At 44.5% G+C, this 20597-nt stretch overlaps 2 protein-coding genes across 3 annotated transcripts in view; one reads left to right on the top strand and one right to left on the bottom strand.

Moving 5' to 3' along the window:
• Nucleotides 1-20597, top strand: part of abhd12 (abhydrolase domain containing 12, lysophospholipase) — a 182851-nt gene that overhangs the window by 78906 nt on the left and 83348 nt on the right. The window lies entirely within an intron of this gene.
• On the bottom strand, nucleotides 3478-3916 carry fkbp2 (FKBP prolyl isomerase 2). Its single transcript, XM_070888851.1, is given in 2 exon segments — nucleotides 3478-3624; nucleotides 3626-3916. Coding segments are annotated over 2 exon segments (423 nt in total). The 5' UTR covers nucleotides 3902-3916.

The raw sequence follows: 20597 nt of genomic DNA, 5'->3' as shown, positions 1-20597 counted from the left end.
AACTACAACCATCTTCCTTTGTGCTTTGTATGACTCCAGCCAGTGGGGAGTTTTCCCCTGATTCCCATTGACTTCAGTTTTACTTGGGCTCCTTGATGCCACGCTCAGTCAAATGCTGCCTTGATGTCAAGGGCAGTCACTCTCACCTCACCTCTGGAATCCAGCTCTTTTGTCCATGTTTGGACCAAGGATGTAATGAGGTCTGGAGCCAAATGGTCCTGGCAGAACCCAAACTGAGCATCAGTGAACAGGTTATTGAAGTAAGTGCCGCTTGACTGTCGACGTCACCTTCCATCACTTTGCTGATGATTGAGAGTAGATCGATGGGGCGGTAATTGGCCGGCTTGGTTTTGTCCTGCTTTTTGTGGACAGGACATATCTGGGCAGTTTTCCACATTGTAGGGTAGATGCCAGTGTTGTAACTGTACTGCAACCTGGCTAGAGGTGCGCCTAGTTCTGGAGCACAAGTCTTCATCACAACAGCCGGGATATTGTATGGACCTTTGCTGTATCCAGTGCACTCATCACGTGGAGTGACACAAATTGGCTGAAGACTGACTTCTGAGATGGTGGAGACCTCCGGAGGAGGCCGAGATGGATCATCCACTTGGCACCTCTGGCTGAAGATGGTTGCACACCCTTTATCCTTGTCTTTTGCACTTGTGTGCCGTGCTCCGCCATCATTGAGAATGGGGATAATCATGGAACCGCCTTCTCCTGTTAGTTGTTTAATGGTCCACCACTATTCACAACTCGATGTGGCAGGACTGCAGAGCTTTGATCTGATCCTATAACATGCAGCTTCCATTGTTTAGCATGCATATGGGGATAATGCAGGAAAGTGGAGGTGAGGTAGATGATCAGCCATGATCTTAATTGAATAGCGGAGCAGGCTCGAGGAGCCAAAAATGGCCTTCTGTTGCTCCTAATTCTTGTGCTCTTATGCATATTGTCCTGTGTTGCAACTTCCCCAGCTTGGCACCTCATTTTTAGGTATGTCTGGTGCTGCTCCTGGCATTCTCTTCTGCACTCCTCATTGAACCAGGGTTGGTCCCCTGGCTTGATGGTAATGGTAAAGTGAGGGATATGCTGGGCCATGAGGTTAGATTGTGGCAGGATACAATTCTGCTGCTGATGGCCCACAGTGCCTCATGGATGCCCAGTTTTGAGCTGCTGGATCTGTTCTGAATCTATCCCATTTAGCACAATGGTAGTGCCATACAACACGATGGAGGGTGTCCTCAGTCTGAAGACGGGACTTCATGTCCACAAGGTCTGTGCGGTGGTTCCTACTACCAATGCTGTCCTGGAGAGATGCATCTGTGACAGATAGATTGGTGAGGACGAGATCATAGAAACATAGAAAATAGGTGCAGGAGTAGGCCATTCGGCCCTTCGAGCCTGCACCACCATTCAATAAGATCATGGCTGATCATTCACCTCAGTACCCCTTTCCTGCTTTCTCTCTATACCCCTCGATCCCTTTAGCTGTAAGGGGCCTATCTAACTCCCTCTTGAATATATCCAATGAACTGGCATCAACAACTCTCTGCGGTAGGGAATTCCACAGGTTAACAACTCTCTGAGTGAAGAAGTTTCTCCTCATCTCAGTCCTAAATGGCTTACCCCTTATCCTTAGACTGTGTCCTCTGGTTCTGGACTTCCCCAACATCGGGAACATTCTTCCTGCATCTAACCTGTCCAGTCCCGTCAGAATTTTATATGTTTCTATGAGATCCCCTCTCATCCTTCTAAACTCCAGTGAATCAAGTAAGATTTTTCCTCGTGTTGGTTCTCTCACCACTTGCTGCAGGCCCAGCCTGGAAGCTATGTCCTTCAGGACTCGGCCAGCTTGGATCACTCTTGGCGATGGACATTGAAGTCCCCCACCCAGAGTACATTCTGTGCCCTTGCTATGGATGGAGTACAAAAGCAGGGAGGTCCTGCTGCAACTGTATAGGGTATTGGTAAGGCCGCACCTGGAGTACTGCGTGCAGTTTTGGTCACCTTACTTAAGGAAGGATATACTGGCTTTGGAGGGGGTACAGAGACGATTCACTAGGCTGATTCCAGAGATGAGGGGGTTACTTTATGACGATAGATTGAGTAGACTAGGTCTTTACTTGTTGGAGTTCAGAAGGATGAGAGGTGATCTTATAGAAACATTTAAAATAATGAAAGGGATAGACAAGATAGAGGCGGAGAGGTTGTTTCCACTGGTCGGGGAGACTAGAACTAGGGGGCACAGCCTCAAAATACGGGGGGGGCAATTTAAAACCGAGTTGAGAAGGAATTTCTTCTCCCAGAGGGTTGTGAATCTGTGGAATTCTCTGCCCAAGGAAGCAGTTGAGGCTAGCTCATTGAATGTATTCAAATCACAGATAGATAGATTTTTAACCAATAAGGGAATTAAGGGTTACGGGGAGCGGGCGGGTAAGTGGAGCTGAGTCTACGGCCAGATCAGCCATGATCTTGTTGAATGGCGGAGCAGGCTCGAGGGGCTAGATGGCCTACTCCTGTTCCTAATTCTTATGTTCTTATGTACCCTTAGTGCTTCTTCCAAGTGGTGTTCAACATGGAGGAGTACCGATTCATCAGCTGAGGGAGGGCGGGAGGTGGTAATCAGCAGGAGGTTTCCTTGCCCCATGCTCGCTCTTTCTTTTCCTCCCCCCCCCCCCCCCCATTTCTAGTGATGCTGAGACTTACTGTTGCACCCCTAATGCCACATCCGCAGCTCAGGTACAACAGACTATGAACCAAAGCTGTGTTGCATGGCCTATGTGGGCAGTTGCACGCCACCTTTACTGTTAACAACTTCGCTATCAGGGGTACCTTACAAATGAATGTTCTGAGCTGCCATTTTATTTAGGTGGAGGACTTCTAACAAAGAAAATGAAATGATATTGGTTGAGATCAGAAATAAAAGATACAGGAGCGATGAAGGTTGGGCTGAGCCTGGGGTTCCTGGCGGTGTTACTGAGCGCGCTGTGCTCCGGTGGCCATGGGAACGAGGGCAAGAGAAAGCTGCAGATCGGGATCAAGAAGCAGGTGGACAATTGCCCGATCAAATCCCGCAAGGGCGACACGCTGCACATGCGCACTATACGGGAAAGCTGGAAGATGGGACGGAGTTTGACAGCAGCATCCCTGGGGGCTTGTTTAAAGGCACAAAGTGGACTGGAGCATTTGCCCTTTCTATCTGGCACCAAATCCAAATTGATCTGCTGCTGAAAGGCTTTCTTCCTTTGTGGGTGTACAGATTGTAAATTAAACGACCTTGGGTAGTGTAAATCTAAGTAGACATAACACTGACTGTAATTTGGGGATAATCTACTTTGTCCCAGAGAGGCTATAAGAAGTGCATTGTTGGGACAGAGTAGATGGATTTTATTTTGAAGGAGCATTTGTTTATTGCGTGGAGACCCTCCCCTCCCCCACCGCGAGGGGAAAGGGCCCTCCCCCCTCCTCCTGCCCCTCCTACAAATTGCTCCGTCGCTCAATCTTCAGCAGCTCCACCTCGAAGATCAGGGTTGCTCCACCTGGGATTTTTGGAGGGGCTCCTCGGTCACCGTAGCCGAGTTCTGACGGGATCACCAGTTTCCTCTTCCCCCCTTCACACATCCCGCAGCAGGCCCTGGTTCCAGCCTTTGATCACCTGCCCCGTGCCCAGTGTGAAGGTGAAGGGTTGGCCCCGAGGGATGCTGCTGTCAAACTCCGTCCCATCTTCCAGCTTTCCCGTATAGTGCATGTGCAGCGTGTCGCCCTTGCGGGATTTGATCGGGCAATTGTCCACCCGCTTCTTGATCCCGATCTGCAGCTTTTTCTTGCCCTCGTTCCCATGGCCACCGGAGCACAGCGCGTTCAGTAACACCAGGAACCCCAGGCTTAGCCCAACCTTCATCGCTCCCGTATCCTCCAGTCACTGTTTCTCACTTCCGCCTTCCTCACCTGCAAGGCCGTACCTGCCCCAGGTGCACGACTTGCCACTACTTAATGCAGAATGTGGAAAATATTCCATTCCTCAGCACTGACACTCTTCACCTTGATTAACATGACGCCCGCAATGAATGAAAAGCAATCTTTCTAATGAGATCATTTGTTCAGGTACCTATTCATTTCAAACACATTATATTGGATGAACGGAAATATTAGACATATTGAATTATCATCTTCATCACAGGGGCATCCTTGAAAAGCTTCTACTTGTTTATCTGGCAGTACCAATCTTGGATTAATGTCAGTCCACTCTCCCTGTGTCATCGTGTTCTTGCTATTCAGCCTTGGTAGGAGTTGATAGATATGCAAATATAGTATGTTGATCAGCCAACACAGTGAGTTCCTATTAGTGCAGTTTGTTGAAATGAACAAAAAATGACTAATGATACTTGCATATATAGTACAGCCTGATCATTTATGCTCATATTGTCTTGTGTACACGATTAACCAGGGAAATATTTTGCAATAGTCAAGGCCAGTTCAGGCGAGCATTGGAAGGGCATTATATTTCCTCATACTTTGAAATGGAGTACAGTACTGCAATTTAATACTGTTGCTGCTTTTATTTTCTTCTGAGATGTCCAAAGACAGTTGCACAGGACAGATGGTTCGGGGTTGATTCTATGCATAAACAAGTCAGCGGAGAAAAGTAAATATTATACAAGTTGACGAGCAGTTTTGATGAAGGGTCATCGACCCGAAACGTTAACTTTGTTTCTCTCCCCACAGATGCTGCCTGACCCGCTGAGTATTTCCAGCATTCTCTGTTTTTATTTCAGATTCCAGCATCCGCCCGTATTTTGCTTTTGTATTATAACAAGATGAATGCAGTTCTACTGAACCAGCAACAGACTGGATTGTGTAACCTTCGGAAAGACTTTAGGGACTACAGACTTTGAAAAATAATGGCCCCGAATTTGCGGTTGGTATGACGGCATACTCTGAGTATAGCGTCATTCCGCCTTTGAAATTGACCGTAAGTTCGGGATTTCTGCATGCACTAAATCCCGGACTGACGACATGTCAAGTTCCGACTGCAGGTAGGCTTCGCTGCACGTTACACCTCTTCATTCAAATCAACGTACGTGCTGGCAAGTGTTGGGCTAATTGCCCACCTACTGTGCATCAATTACCCTGAACATTTTTACGACTGGTACAAAAGGCGCAGCGTAAGGGGAGGAGAATGAGAGTATTGCATCATTGTTACAGCCTGTAACAATGAGACACTAGTCCGTGTCTGAGCGGATACAAATTTGAAAGAAACTTTCATTTGTTCAAGTTTGAACACAGGACCTTTTTGTTTCACTGTCTTTGCTGCCCGAAAGCCCTTTGTAGTTTCGGTTTAATTATTTCCCAACTTCTATTTAGATAGGTTTTAATTCACTTTCATGATTTCCTCATGTTATCAGACATTTAAATTCTCAATTTTAGATTAATCAAAAGTTAGTCTAATGGAGAAACAAATTCGACAAGACTGTAATTATAGGTTTATGTTGTCATGACCCAGAATTAAAGGGCTGATGTAAATTCAGCTGCATGCTTTGTGTAAAAAGCATCCTAATCGAGTTTCATGGTTTTAAGGACACATTCAGTAAGAAGTATCTCAAGACTTTTCAGTGTTTGATCGAATTCTATTAATGTTGAAATCTTGGTTCGTGTATTAAATATTATTGCAATGATTGTAATTTATTAATAAAATAGCATTTTTGGCTGCTAAATTATTTTAAATGAGTTGTGGGCAAATTGGCAATGTCCTCCTGTTTCCTGATTGGCTAAGAGTCAGAAAGTGAAAGGAGTACCATCCCACGTGATCCTAGGTTCACATAGTCACAGTACGCTCCTGGGATCTATGGGCCACTGCACTGCGCACAACCCTGCAGTGTTTGAAAGCATCTTCTCGAACGGGGGATCGCACGAGGTAAGTGTGGATTTAGTTTGGATGTTAATGGCTCCTTTGCTATGCTGCTGACTGTGAATTCAGCACCAATAACTTGTTGGTTAAAACTCACAGCTGGCATTCATTTCAAATTTCAAAATGTCCTGGCCAATATTGATCTCTCAATTAACATCATTAAAAAGAAACCGATTATCTGGACATTATCACACTGCTGTTTGTGGGAGCTTGCTATGCGCAAATTGGCTGCCGCGTTTCATACATTACAACAGTGACTGCACTTCACAAGTACTTAATTGGTGTAAAGCACTTTGGAACATCCAGTGGTCGTGAAAGGCACTATATAAATGCAAGTCTTTCTTTCAATATATTCCTTTCAGGGAGAAGATTATAATTGCAATGGCGTTCTTTATTTTGGGAGAACAGATAAAGCAAATTTGCTTATCAAAATGGCAGCCAGCTTAAACCAGATTGGAGTGAGAATTCATACATGTCTTCTTAACATCGTATATTGGCTTATCTTCAAAAATTCTAAAAGAACTTTGAGAGTATGAAGGTAACATTATTAGGACAGTTGCAGGAACGGAGTTCATTGTAAAGTGCAGTGATGCCTCATTATAATTAGTGTCTTTGTATGATGAATGGATTGGTTGAACCAGTGCAATTTATTACAGTTCGATTGTATCGCTTTAGTCCATTGCAGTTTAATTTAGTGGAATTCTTCCTTCTCTGTCATAAGCCTCCATTGCGATGGATAATCACAGTTCAAGTGCAATTGCAATGGCTATGCCGGAATTGACTTAAGTTTGAAACAAATACTTGATAAAGATTTGCTGTCATCAGAGTTTTCTGTAGTGTTTAAATTTGATAGCACAGATGTATTCAAGGGGAAGGCTTGATGCATACATGTGGGAGAAGGGTACAGAGGGAGAAGGGGGCAGGTAGAAGAGGTACTTGGAGTTGGAGGAGGCTTGTGTGAAATATAAACACTGGCATAGAACAGTTGGGCTGAATGACCTGTGTCTGTGCTGGAAATTGTATTCCATGTATGTAACCTTTCAACTCCATTGACAAGCTGACACTGAACCCTGGTGTACAGTGTAAGCAAAGACGATTTGAATTCCGGTTACGTTACAACACTATTTTCAGTGATGTACTGTAGCAGTAATTCTTGCAAAGCTAGGTTTTGTGGATTGGAGCTGAGTCATCAGTTGCTGAGGATATGGTCTGCAGCATCAGCTGTAATTCATTTTGACACATTTAGCATTTTTGCCATTATCAGCTCAAAGGGTAATATTGTGAAAATAATTGTAGGAGTGCAAATATGGCCTATTCCTGGAGATTTCACAACACAATCTCCCTCCTCTAACAGCCCTGCTCCAGTCAAACAACCCCACCCAAGTCAAACAGTCCCCCACCTCCTCCAATCTCCAATATTTTTATAACTAATAAATGAAAGTTCAAAAAAATGACAACTATATTTTAATGACCAGATGATTTTTTTCCCGGGTTGCTCACAGCAAGACATTAAGCTTTAATTTCTGGAGATTCCAGGACAATGGTGGGGGGTTGACCAGCTTTGTGGTTGTTGTAATAACTAGGTGTAAAACAGAATATGTTTTGACTATTGCATATCCCTATCATGCATTCTATTTATAAATGGTCCTTATTTTTAAAACTGAGTATAACAGATGGCTGTGACTGTTAGATGTAGAATAATGCATGGCTGGAGCATTTTACAACAGATTGAGCAGTTGAGAAGATGCCATAAACTGGGAGTGCACAACTTGAGCTATTTATCAATGTTATGTGCTCGAAACATTCTCCATTCTATATTCTGTATCAGACAAACAAAATATCATTGTCAGCCAATTTTATTCTGCTCTCAGCAAGTGTTATTTTCCTAAACGGCGTGTGCCATGGAAGACAGACTGCTGTGAATGGAGTGTTTACGTAGGATTATACGGGATATACAGTACAGAAACAGGCCATTCGGCCCAACCAGTCCATGCCGGCGTTTATGCTCCACTTGAGCCTTATCCCGTCTTTCCTCATCTAAATCTATCAGCATAACCCTCGATTCCCTTCTCCCTCATATGCTTGTCTAGCCTCCCCTTAAATGCATCTAGATCATGTGTTTTCAACTGAATGGATAAAGAGTTTTATTTCATCGTATGAAGGGAATAGCTTACCCTAAATATATTTTGTAACACAAATCAAGGCAATCCATTAGCATCTATTATAATGGAAATACATTTCCAGTACAGATGATTCAATGGTGTGAGCTGTGAGGAGGACGCTAAGAGGCTGCAGGGTGACTTGGACAGGTTAGGTGAGTGGGCAAATGCATGGCAGATGCAGTATAATGTGGATAAATGTGAGGTTATCCATTTTGGGGGCAAAAACACGAAGGCAGAATAGTATCTGAATGGCGGCAGATTAGGAAAAGGGGAGGTGCAACGAGACCTGGGTGTCATGGTTCATCAGTCATTGAAAGTTGGCATGCAGGTACAGCAGGACGTGAAGAAGGCAAATGGTATGTTGGCCTTCATAGCTAGGGGATTTGAGTATAGGAGGAGGGAGGTCTTACTGCAGTTGCACAGGGCCTTGGTGAGGCCTCACCTGGAATATTGTGTTCAGTTTTGGTCTCCTAATCTGAGGAAGGACGTTCTTGCTATTGAGGGAGTGCAGCGAAGGTTCACCAGACTGATTCCAGGGATGGCTGGACTGTCATATGAGGAGAGACTGGATCAATTGGGCTTTTATTCACTGGAGTTTAGAAGGATGAGAGGGGATCTCATAGAAACGTATAAGATTCTGACGGGACTGGACAGGTTAGATGCGGGAAGAATGTTTCCGATGTTGGGGAAGTCCAGACATAGTCTAAGGATAAGGGGTAGGCCATTTAGGACTGAGATGAGGAGGAACTTCTTCACTCAGAGAGTTGTTAACCTGTGGAATTCTCTGCTGCAGAGAGTTGTTGATGCCAGTTCATTGGATATATTCAAGAGGGAGTTAGATATGGCCCTTACGGCTAAGGGGATCAAGGGGTATGGAGAGAAAGCAGGAAAGGGGTACTGAGGGAGTGATCAGCCATGATCTTATTGAATGGCGGTGCAGGCTCGAAGGGCCGAATGGCCTACTCCACCTATTTTCTATGTTTCTAATGATTGTTCCCTTTCAAACAGGCATGTCGATGCAGCCTCTTTGTACTTCCACAGTGATCTGTGCAGTTCTTGAGCACCGACCCAAGTAGAGATAGAGAGGTTATTATTTTGTGTTGACATATCAACATCCACTATCTAAACAAAAAAAAAACAGTTATTCATACTCCTTGGTAACTTTTTGATTTTTAAAAAGTGCTTAATAGCAGCAGCAGAATGCAAAATATTCCGTTTTGTTCTACTTGTTCAGAAATTCTGAAGCAAGAACATGCCTACTCTATTTCACTTAGCTACCAGCAAGCTGATGAGTCAGTGGTTGGGACCAATATCACATGCTGACACCACTCACTGAGTCATCGGGTGTCGTGCCTCCAAACCCCATGAATTATTTGTAAAGCCTTTGAAATATTTTTTCAAAATCCATGGCTTCATCAAGAAATCATTTTTATTAGCTGATCGAGAGTTGGATTTTTAAATAATCATGGAGCCATACAGGACAGAAGACGGTCATTTGGCCCGTTGTGCCTGTGCCTGTGCCTGTGCCGACTCTTGAAAAAGCAATCCAGTTAGTCCTGGGAGTGTAGGTACACAAATCTTTGAAGGTGGCAGGACAAGCTGAGAAGACTGTTTCAAAAAGCATATGGGATACTTGGCCCTCCTGAACTTTGTCGCCATCTTGCATATTGAAAAACCCTTATTGCCTGTGGTTAGTTGATGAATTTATCAATTTATGTGTGTGTGTTTGTGAAAATGATTGACTTTTATAAGTGAGCATGAGCTCATTTCTGGAAATTGAAACGTTCCATATAAAAAAAATATCTGAATTCAGTTGTCAGGTTGGAAAGAGTTGATAGTTTCATTGTAAAATTGTCTTTCCATTTTCTCCTGTTCATTTAAATTGTTACTTTTCGTTCAGTGTATAGTATTTTAGGGGTGTATCCTGATTAGTAAAATTATTGCCACTACCAGTTATCTCAATGGCAGTTTCCATAACCAGCCAATTCGGTGGTTAGCCCTATGCGGAGGTATGTATTTAGGGATCTCGTAACCAATTGAAGAGCGGGGGGAGGGGAAAGACAAGAGTATCCTGCTGGATTTCGACCCAGAATTTGGTCCAGTCTTTGCTCACTGGGACTGTTTGGACTGGGGTTCAAACCCTTCACCTATTGACTCAGAATAAATGCTACCATTATCCCAAAGGCTGATAGAAACGAGCGAATGTGTTATAAAACAGTAATCTGTCAGAATGCCATCTGAACTTCAAGACGCATTGCATCCCTGAGAGATGTTGCAGCCTATGTTTTCTTTTTATTTATACAAAATAGAGTTTGCGGGGTAATATAGCTGCTGCTATTAAACCTTTTGTTTGTTGGTGTTAGTTGACGCAACAGACAGGCATCACAATTCTGTTTCTTACTGATGGGCTATTTTGCTACATTATAGAATGATAAAGCACAGAAGAGGCCATTAAGCTCTTTGGCCCCAAGTTTCCACATGATTTGCTCCTGATTTTTAGGAGCAGCTGGTGTAGAACGGAGTATCTTAGAAATCGGAATTCTCGTCATTTAGTTTGCTCCAGTTCTAGTCAGTTAGAACAGTTTTACTTTGGAATAGAATTTTTTTTTCAAAAGGGGGCGTGTCCGGCCACTTACGCCTGATTTCAAAGTTTCGTGAGTGAAAACTTACTCCAAACTAACTTAGAATGGAGTAAGTGAAGATTTTTGTACGCTCGAAAAAACCTTGTCTACACTTTAGAAAATCAGGCGTAGGTTACAAATCAGGCATAGGGAATGGTGGGGGGGGGGGTTTAAAGGGAAGTTTACAAACATTAAACACTTCAGTTTTACAAATAAAGAGCCATCATCAATAATAAATGATAAATACATCAATAAATCAACCAATAAATCAATCAAAAAAAATTAATAAATAATTTTTTAAAAAATCAATAAATAAAACATTTTCTACTTACCGACTGCAGCACTGGGAGCCCTCCAACAGCGTGCTGGGATGCCCCCCCCCAGTGTGTCTCTGTCAGTGTCTCTATCTCTCTGTGTCTGTCTGTCTGTCTGTCTGTGTGTGTCTCTCATTCTCTGTCTGTCAGTTTCTGTGTTTCTGACAGCGAGGGGAGGAGGAGCAGGGGGATAGAGGGGGGGAGCAGAGCGAGGGATGGGGGAGAAGGGGGAGGGGTGGGAGAAGGGGATAAAGGGATAAAGGGGAGAAGGGGGAGGAGGAGATTGGGGGGGGAGGAGGAGATTGGGGGGGGGGGGAGGAGGAGATTGGGGGGGAGGAGGATTGGGGGGGGAAGGGGGGGGAGAAAAGGGGAGGGAGGCTGAACGGGCCGGGCCTGAGACTTCGGGCAGGGCCCATCCCCAGCACCAGATTTACAGGTAGGTGGTGGCGTTGGGTCGGGTCGGGGGAGGGGGGGTGGGAGGGAGGTCGGTTCGGTTCGGGTCAGGGGGAGAGAAGGAGAAGGAGAGGGAGGTCGGGTCGGGGGGAGGGAGGTCAGGTCGGATCCGGGTCGGGGTGGGGGGAGAGAAGCGGGAGTCGTGTCGGTCCGGTCGTAGACGGGAAGCGAGAGTCAGGTCGGGAGGAAGCCGGAGCTGCCGTGGGAGGAGCCTGATGCACGCAGCCCCAATGAGGCCATTCGGCCAGGACTAGGGGCTGCATGCTTCGGTCCCTCCCACACGGTTTTGGGCGCCTGGAGCTACTGAACATGCGCGCCCACTGTATGGGCACTGTTTTCAGCGCAGGGACCTGGCTCCGCCCCCTACAGCTCCTGCTACGCTGCGCCGAGGGCCAGAGGACCTGCAGGAAGGTGGAGAATCTGGAGGTTTTTTTAGGCGCACTTTGTGGCGCGAAAAACGGGCGTCCAGGTCAGGACTGCGCGGCTTGAAACTTGGGCCCATTGTACCTGCGCTGCTTTTTTTAAAAAGTACTATCCAATTAGATCCACTTTCCCGTTCTTTCCCCAGAGCCCTGCAATTATTTTCCCTTCAAGTATTTATCCAATTTCCTTTTGAAAGTTATTACTAAATCTGCTTCCACTACCTGCTTCCACTACCCTCTCGGGTAGTGCATTCCAGATCACCATAACTTGCTGCGTAAAATCTTTTTCCCCTAATGTTGCCTTTTGCCAATGACAAATCTGTGTCCTCTGGTTACTGACTCTCTGCCACTGGAAACAGTTCATCTTTATTTACTCCATCAAAGCCCTTCATGTTTTTGAACACCTCTATCAAATCTCCCCTTAACCTTCTCTGCTCTAAGGAGAACAACGCCGGTTTCTCTTGTCGCTCCACATAACTGGAGTCTTTCATCTCAGGTACCATTCTAGTAACTCTCCTCTGCACCCTCTGTAAGGTATGCACGTGTTTATGCTCCACATGAACTGCCTCCCACTCCATTTACTTCATCTCACTCTATCGACACATCCCTCGAATCATTTCTCCCTCATGTACTTATCTAGCTTTTCCTTATCTGAACCCCTAAGTTCCACTGCTTCTTAACTTATTTTGTCCATGTTTATGCTGTACCATTGCACTCTGTGTGGCCATTATGATGGATAACCATCAGTCTCTAGGCCTTTCCTAAAGTAGCTCCAAACCAGGCATTGGGAAAGATGTGCAAGTGAACTGGGGTCACCCTTCCCTCTCCTTTGTTCCAAGCCTATGCCCAGTACTTCCCCAGAGCTGCATAAGTGGGATCAAGAGACTGGATGATGAGAGTTTGTAGCATGAATCCACGTTCTACCACTTTGTGGCACGAATTGATGGTGTTTCCACATTTTGTACCACCATCCTGTTCTTGCAGATCATTTTCAGTAACTGAATTGTCTTTCACATTTTTTGTTAAGAAAGACTTGCATTTAGATAGCGCCTTTCACGACCTCAGGATGTCCCAAAGCACTTTACAACCAAAGTAGTACTTTTGAAGTGAAATAAGAAAACGTGGCAGCCAATTTGCACACAGTAAGGTCCCACAAACAGTTCTCACTTAAAGGTGAGGGTAGTTGCTCATATCATCCGGTAATGCTTTCTGTTTTTATTTAGTAAGCTTAAACCAGCAGGTACTGTTGTTTTAATGAGGTGTGATGGGAACATTTGTATCCAACAGAACTTTGAGGCAAAATAACTTTATCCACAAGCAAAGTGCATCAACAAGTAGCAACCCGAGTTATTTTTTTTTAATTGTATACTGTGTAAGGGGTAGCTGAGAAGAAATTCAGTGATTACAAAAATGCTGGTTTCTCGTTCTTAAAACAGAAAACACTTGCCAATGTCCAAACACTCAAGAGCTGAGATCTGAATATTTCCAATGCTGATGATGCTGAGCAGTGTATTTTAGAAATGGAGTACTCTGCCAGGAGATCATATAGGGACAAAAGAAAATGGTGGCTAGTTGGGCACAGGCCACAGTATCACATTTTGTGACTTTTTCCAGTCAGTTGAGGTAGAACTTCAAATCACTGTCAGTACCACATTAATGCAGACTGAGCTGTACGGTTAGTACTTTCTGTGCTGACTCTACTAGTGATATCACTTTTAATATTTTCATCATACTTCTTTGCAGATGTGCTTTTTAAAAAAAAAAATCAAATCTTTTCTCTCCGCACCATACATCCTTCCTGATGAAGAGGGAGAACTGGCAACCTGCTTGCCTGTGCTCATCTTCTGCTTTCTGATTTTTCTTCCTTTCCCACGAGATGTGCCTGGCCTCTAAGATGGGTTAACTTGCAGCGTTGTGGGGTGCGATCCAGTTTTACCACTCTGGTCATCAACACATTAGAACTCTCAACGCACTGAATCGCTACACTGTACTTTCTTTTATACTTTAATGAAATCATTTGATTGCTGAGCATTGATAGACTGATTAACTGCGCCTTAGGGTTGATGAATGCAGGCTCTATTATTAGAACTTCTCCGCGCGTAAGCATGCTCTGAACTGCACATGCTAAATGGCAATGAGGTGCTTTCTCTTAAAGAGGGGAAAAACTGAGGCCCTGGTCAACTTGCAGTGTTCATGGAAATGGGGAGGGAGAGTTTTACTTTTTTGCGTGCATTAATATAGCGTCTTTCACAGTTTCAGGACGTCTCAAACCCTCGTCTGTTTTAGGTGTTGGTTGAGCGATTAAATATTGACCTGAACACCAGGAGAACTCCCTTGCTCTTCGAATAGTGTTGTGGGGGGGCAGATGGGGCCTCTGTCTAATGCCTAATCTGAAAGATGGCACCTCTGACAGTGCAGCACTCCCTCAATACTGCACTGGAGTTTCTGCCTACATTTTGTACAATAGGTTTCAACATTGTCCTTTTTTTCTCCTAGGTCCCAAGTCTAAATCCTTCCCAGACTGATGAATAAAAGTTGCCTCTATTCCTGCCATTTGGAAGATTCCAAAATGGCATGAGTTTGGGACAATCTTAATGTTGTTTCTAGCAGGCACAAGTCTGTAAAAATACTCATATAGCTGCTTTTAAAGCCACACGGAGGACTATGGGAAATAAGGGTGGGAGTTGAAGTAGATTGTTGATCTCTATGCTATATCTAATCCGGGAGCGCTTGATGCTGAACACTAGAAAAACATAACATATTACATAGAATATACAGCACAGAAATTGGCCATTCAGCCCACAGGTCTATGCCTGTGTTTATGCTCCACATGAGCCACTTTCCACCCCATCTCTTCTAACTATCAGCATAAACTTTTTCCTTCATGTGTTTATCTAGCTTCCCCTTAAATGCATCTATGCTATTTGCCTCAATCACTCCATTTGGTAGCGAGTTCCACATTCTTAACTACTCTCTGGCTAACTCTCCTAATTTCCCTACTGTATTTGTTAGTGACTATTTTGTATTTATGGACCGCAGTTTTCGTCTCCCCAACAAGTGGAAACATTCTCTCTATGTCTACTCTATCAAACATGCCTCAGAAAGAAAACTTCGCATTTCTATAGCGCCTTTCATGATCACTGGATGTTCCAAAGCGCTTTACAGCCAATGAAGTACTTTTGAAGTGCATTCATTATTTGAATATAGGAAACTTGACAGCCAATTTGCACACAGCAAGCTCCCGCAAACAGTATTGTGATAATGACCAGATAAACTGTTTTTTATTATGTTGATTGAGGGGTAATTATTGGCCAGGACAATGGGGATAAATCCCCCACTCTTCTTCAAAGTAGTGCCATGGGATCTTTTACGTACACCTGAGAGAGCAGACGGGGCCTCGGTTTAAGGTCTCATCCAAAAGGCCGCACCTCCGACAGTGCAACACTCCGTCAGTACTGCACTGAAGTGTCAGCCTAGATTTTGTGCTTAAGTCTCTGGTGCGGAACTTGAACCCACAACCTTCTGACTCAGAGGCATGAGTGCTACCCACTGAGTCACAGCTGGCACTCCACAATGCTTACTTTATTAGCTCATTTATTTATTTGACACTCATTGGCTGCTAGGTGGTGCTTGGCAATCAGAGTGGAATAAATGGATGTGAGCGATCAACAAAAATGTTAAATGGAGGGTGGTGTGTAGCACACGTTAGGATTTTCTTTTGTTAAAATCTGCTGCAAGTATGTATTTGGATCATTCTGTGCAATTGATGATGTACTGTCAATTCTTTATAGACAGAATGTGAACATGCTAATCGAATTTTCTTCCTTTTTAACTTATCTTTCTTTCCTTGGTGTAAAGTGTGAGCTGTGTGAAATAATATATCTCAGCCTCTTCCCCATCACCATCACTGTGCCATCAACAGAAAGCTTTCCTCTATAGATTCAAAACCATCTGCCAATACCAATGAAATCATCCAGTTATATAAAAAATTGATTCGGTATTTGCGGTGGTAATGATGGCGAGTTGTCAGTATTTGCCGTCATTACCCCTGTGAAACTGGCTGCAACTTCGGGATTTAGTGCATGTGCATCTAAACGTGAAAATGCTGAAGTTGCAGCCTGTCATTCACTGCTCCGATACTGGCATCCACCCCCCCCCCCATAGCCAGTAATCAGTGAAACTGATGAACTTGGGCTTTTCCATGCTAATAGCCCATTAAATGTTCAGCCTTGTTGGATTAGGTGTAACTGCGGTTTTCATAGGCAGTCCCTTGAATTGAGGATGACTTGCTTCCACGTCAAAAAGTTCACAGGTGTTTCAATGATGGACCTAAAATTCCAGGTCTGAACTAAATCTTGAAGGGTGGAAGATGCCTGTGCGTCGATTTTTTAACGTGTGGTGACCGTTGTACACCAGCCACCACACGGACTTGTCAGAGCTAGGTCTTGGTCCAGTAGCAAGGATTAACCAAGATGACTGGAAACCTGCTCTGCTGCACAGACCTAGTGCGCACAGTGTATTGACTGCTAAACAAACATTTTGGCCCTGTAAAACTAATTTTAATATTTGTGGAGTGTCAAATTTCTCCATTATGATAAAAAATTATATATTTTTTTAACATTTGTTCCTGATACTTCAGCTTTTACCATATACCCATGTGAGAGTCCCAATCTTTATTTTGATATCTAACATTTTTTTTAAAGTCTAGATTAAAAGCAGTTTTTTATTTCCAGGTTTGCTGTCTGTAAGAATTCTTCAATGTGATTGGCTGCTTAGACAGCTCGTTGACATGACTACAGCTCTTCACTGGGAATCCCCTTGATAGAGTGTTACAATCAATTACACGCCGAAAAAGGCAAACTTCTCGCCACAGAGCTTGCAAGATCTCTGTGGGTAGCTTTCTTCACAGACAGCAGGGAGCGCCTTTGCTTCGCCACTGACCGCAAATTACGGGCCATTATGTCACAAGAATCATTGAAATTTCAGCATGTAAGGAGGCCATTTAGCCAATCGAGCAAGCTCCACAACAGAGCTGTCTACTATAATTCCATTTCCCCACTGTTTCGTTGTATACTTCAGTACTTTTCCTCTTCATGTGTTCATCTGATTCCCTCTTAATTGCTGTGATTGTCTCAGTTTTAATTGCCACTTGCGGTAATGCTTCCAAATTCCAGTAATCCTCTCTAGGGAAAAAAAATCCTTGAACTTTCCCTTTGTGGTTTCAATGCCAATCCTAAATTTAGGCCATTCATCTAGTAGTGGAATTAATTTTTCACTATTTACCATCGCTAAGCTAGTCAAACTCTCATACTTCTGTTTGAATCCCTCCCCTCTAACCTTCTCTGCTGTCGAGAGCACAGACCTAGTTTTTCAAGTCTATGGTAACTATATCCTTTCATCCTTTGGTATTGTGCTAGTAAATCGATTTTGTATCTTTTCTGTGGTTCCAAAATATGTTTTACAACACGGTGCCCAAAACAGCGCACAGTACTCCATCTTTAGTCGAACCAATGTATTCTAAAGAGAGAACTTGCATTTCTATAGCGCCATTTATGACCTCCAGACATCCCAAAACGCATAGTCACTGTTGTAACATACGCAATGTGGCAGTCAAATTGCGCACACCAAGCTTCCACAAACAGTAATGAAAGAAATTACCAGATCACCTATTTTTAGGTGTTAGTTGATGGATAAGTGTTGGCCAGGACATCAGGGAGAATCCCCTGTTCTTCGAATAGTGCTGTAGGATCTTGTACGTCCACCTGAGAAAACAGGTTGGCCCTCGGTTTAACATCTCGCCTGAAAGACTGCATCTCTCCCAGTGCAGCACTGTGTCATCCGAGGTTATGTGCTCCAAGTCTCGAGTGGGGCTTGTACCCCCGGTCTTCTGACTCGAGAGACGAGAGTGCTACCCGCTGAGCCACGGCTGACAGATTTATTATCTATGGATTCATCATCTCCTTGTTGCTTTTGTATTCAATGACAATATGAAACCCAGAATTATGGAATTATCCCCCAAAGTGTTTTGCTTCACATTTATCTACATTGAATTGCGTTTGCCATTTATCTGCCCAATCCAATCACCTGACGGTCCTCTTGCAATCTTTACAGTTCGGCATCATTGGTGCAGTTTTGCTGGAGAACAAAAAAGGTCCAAATGTGCAAAACTAGGAACACCACTAATGCCATCTTGCTAGTCTGAAAAGCGTGCTGCTCTCTGCTTTCCATCTTTCAGCCATCCATCCCACTATCCATGCTGCCACTTTACCTTTTTAATAGCATATCTATTGTGTTCCCTTTATCTAAATGCTCAGTAGGTTCCTTGAAGGTCCCCATCTAAAGTTATATAACAATATAATAAAGAAAGTCCCCATTTTATCGCATGGACCTTATTGTATTTGCCCCATATATGGCAGTACAATAGAAATAGTCAGACTTCCTGAGTGTGCTGCAGATGAGTTTACTCTTTGGGGCCACTGATCAAGTTGTTGGTCAGCATATTTTTCTTGATTTGACAACAGTAACTATTACTTGCACTTATATAGTGCGTTTAAGTAGTAAAACATCACAAGGCGCTTCATGGGAGCGTTATCAGACAAAATTTGACACCTAGCCACATAAAGAGCAATTGGGACAGGTGAACAAAAGCTTGATTTAAGGAGGTATCAAAGCGCAGATATTTAGGGAGGGAATTCCAGTGCTTCGGGTCTAGGCAGCTGAAGGCACGGCCACCAATAATGTAAAATAGGGGATACACAAGAGGCCCGAATTGGAGGAGTGCAGAGTTCTCGGAGAGTTGTAGGGCTGGAGGTGGTAATACAGATAGGGAGGGACGAGGCCATAGAGGGATTTGAAAACAAGGATGGGAATGTTAAAATCAAGGCGTTGGTGCACCGGGAGCCAATGTAGGTCAGCATGATGGATGAATGAGTTAGGATACGGGCAGCAGAGTTTTGAATGAGTTCAAGTTTACGGAAGGTGCAAGGTGAGAGGCCGGCTAAGAGTGCAAATCAAGTCTACTTGTCTGCATCACAGTACCTGGTCAACTCAAAATTCTTTTCCATCTTTGCTGATTCGTTGTTGCCTCCTATAATTCTCCAAGCGTTTCAGACAGGTTTACGCATCTTGGGTAAAAATAGAAGATGCTGGAAACACTCAGCAGGTCAGGCAGCATCTGTGGAGAGAAAAAAATGCGTTAAATACGCTGCAAAGACCTTCTCACTAACCTCTGTGGACTTGTGCCAAAATAGGGAGAGCTGTTCCACAGACGAGTCAAGCAGCTGCCTGACATAGTCATACTCACAGAATCATACCTTTCAACCAACGTCCCAGACTCCTCCATCCCTGGGTATGTCCTGTTCCACTGGCAGGACAGACCCATCACAGGTGGTGGCGGCACAGTGGTCTACAGTCTGGAAGGACTGGTCCTGGGAGTCCTCAACATTGATCCCAGACCCCATGATGTCTCATAGCATTAGGTCAAACATGGGCATGAAAAACCTCCTGCTGATTACCACCTTCTGCCCTCCCTCAGCTGATGAATCAGTACTCTTCCATGTTGAACACTATTTCGAAGAAGCACTCAGGGTAGCAAGAGCACAGACTTCAATGTCCATCACCAAGAGTGGTTCGGTAGCACCACTACTGACCGAGCTGCCAAGTCCTGAAGGACACCGCTGCTAGACTGGGCCTGCAGCAGGTAGGAAAAACCTACTTGACCTCATCCTCATCAATCTCCCTATTGCAGATGCATTTGTCCATGACCGTATTGGTAGGAGTGACCACCGCACAGTCATTGTGGAGACAGTCTTCACACTGAGGACACCCTCCATCGTGTTGTGTGGCACTACCACCGTGCTAAATGGGATAGATTCAGAATAGACCTAGCAGCACAAAACTGGGCAGCCTCACCTCCAACAATAAGTATGAGGAGCTCATGGACTACTTTTATCTCTAAGGTTGAGACCATCCGTTCAGCCGCCTCTTGTGACTTTGATGAGAGCCGTTTCGGTACTGTGGCAGGCGCCCATCCCCTAGCCCACCGGGCCAAACTTCCTCGAAGGATCTCCCCTGCCTTAGCTCTGACCTCACATACTTCTCCAGTTTCTCTCCGATCTCCTCTCGTGACCTCTTTGAGTTCGTCTTGTCCATGAAACCCACTTCCTGATCCCTTGACCCTATTCCCACCAAACTGCTAACCACCCAACTTCCTTTTCTGGCTTCCATGTTAGCCGACATTGTTAACGGTTCTCTGGTACTGTCCCCCTCTCCCTCAAATCGGCCATCATCACCCCTCTCAAAAAAAAGGCAACCATTGACCGCTCCATCCTTGCATACTACCTCCCATCTCCAACCTCTTTTCCCCCTTAAGTCCTTGAATGTGTTGTTGCCTCCCAAATCCGTGCCCAACTTTCCCGCAACTCCATGTTTGAATCCAGTTTCCGTGCCTGCCACAGTACCGAAACGGCTCTCATCAAAGTCACAAATGACATCCTTTGTGACTGTGACAAAGGTAAGCTATCCCTCCTCGTCCTCCTTGACTTGTCTGCAGCCTTTGACACGGGTTACCACGCTTATCCTTCTCCAACGCCTCTCCACTATTGTCCAGCTGGGTGGGACTGCACTCGCCTGGTTCCATTCTTATCTATCCAATCGTAGCCATAGAATCACCTGCAACGGCTTCACTTCCTGCGCCTGCATCGTTACTTCTGGTGTCC

The sequence above is a fragment of the Pristiophorus japonicus genome, chromosome 9 (assembly GCF_044704955.1).
Source record: "Pristiophorus japonicus isolate sPriJap1 chromosome 9, sPriJap1.hap1, whole genome shotgun sequence".
Taxonomy (NCBI): domain Eukaryota; kingdom Metazoa; phylum Chordata; class Chondrichthyes; family Pristiophoridae; genus Pristiophorus; species Pristiophorus japonicus.
The sequence above is the reverse complement of the archived record's forward strand: the minus strand, read 5'-3'. Positions and strand labels throughout refer to the sequence as shown.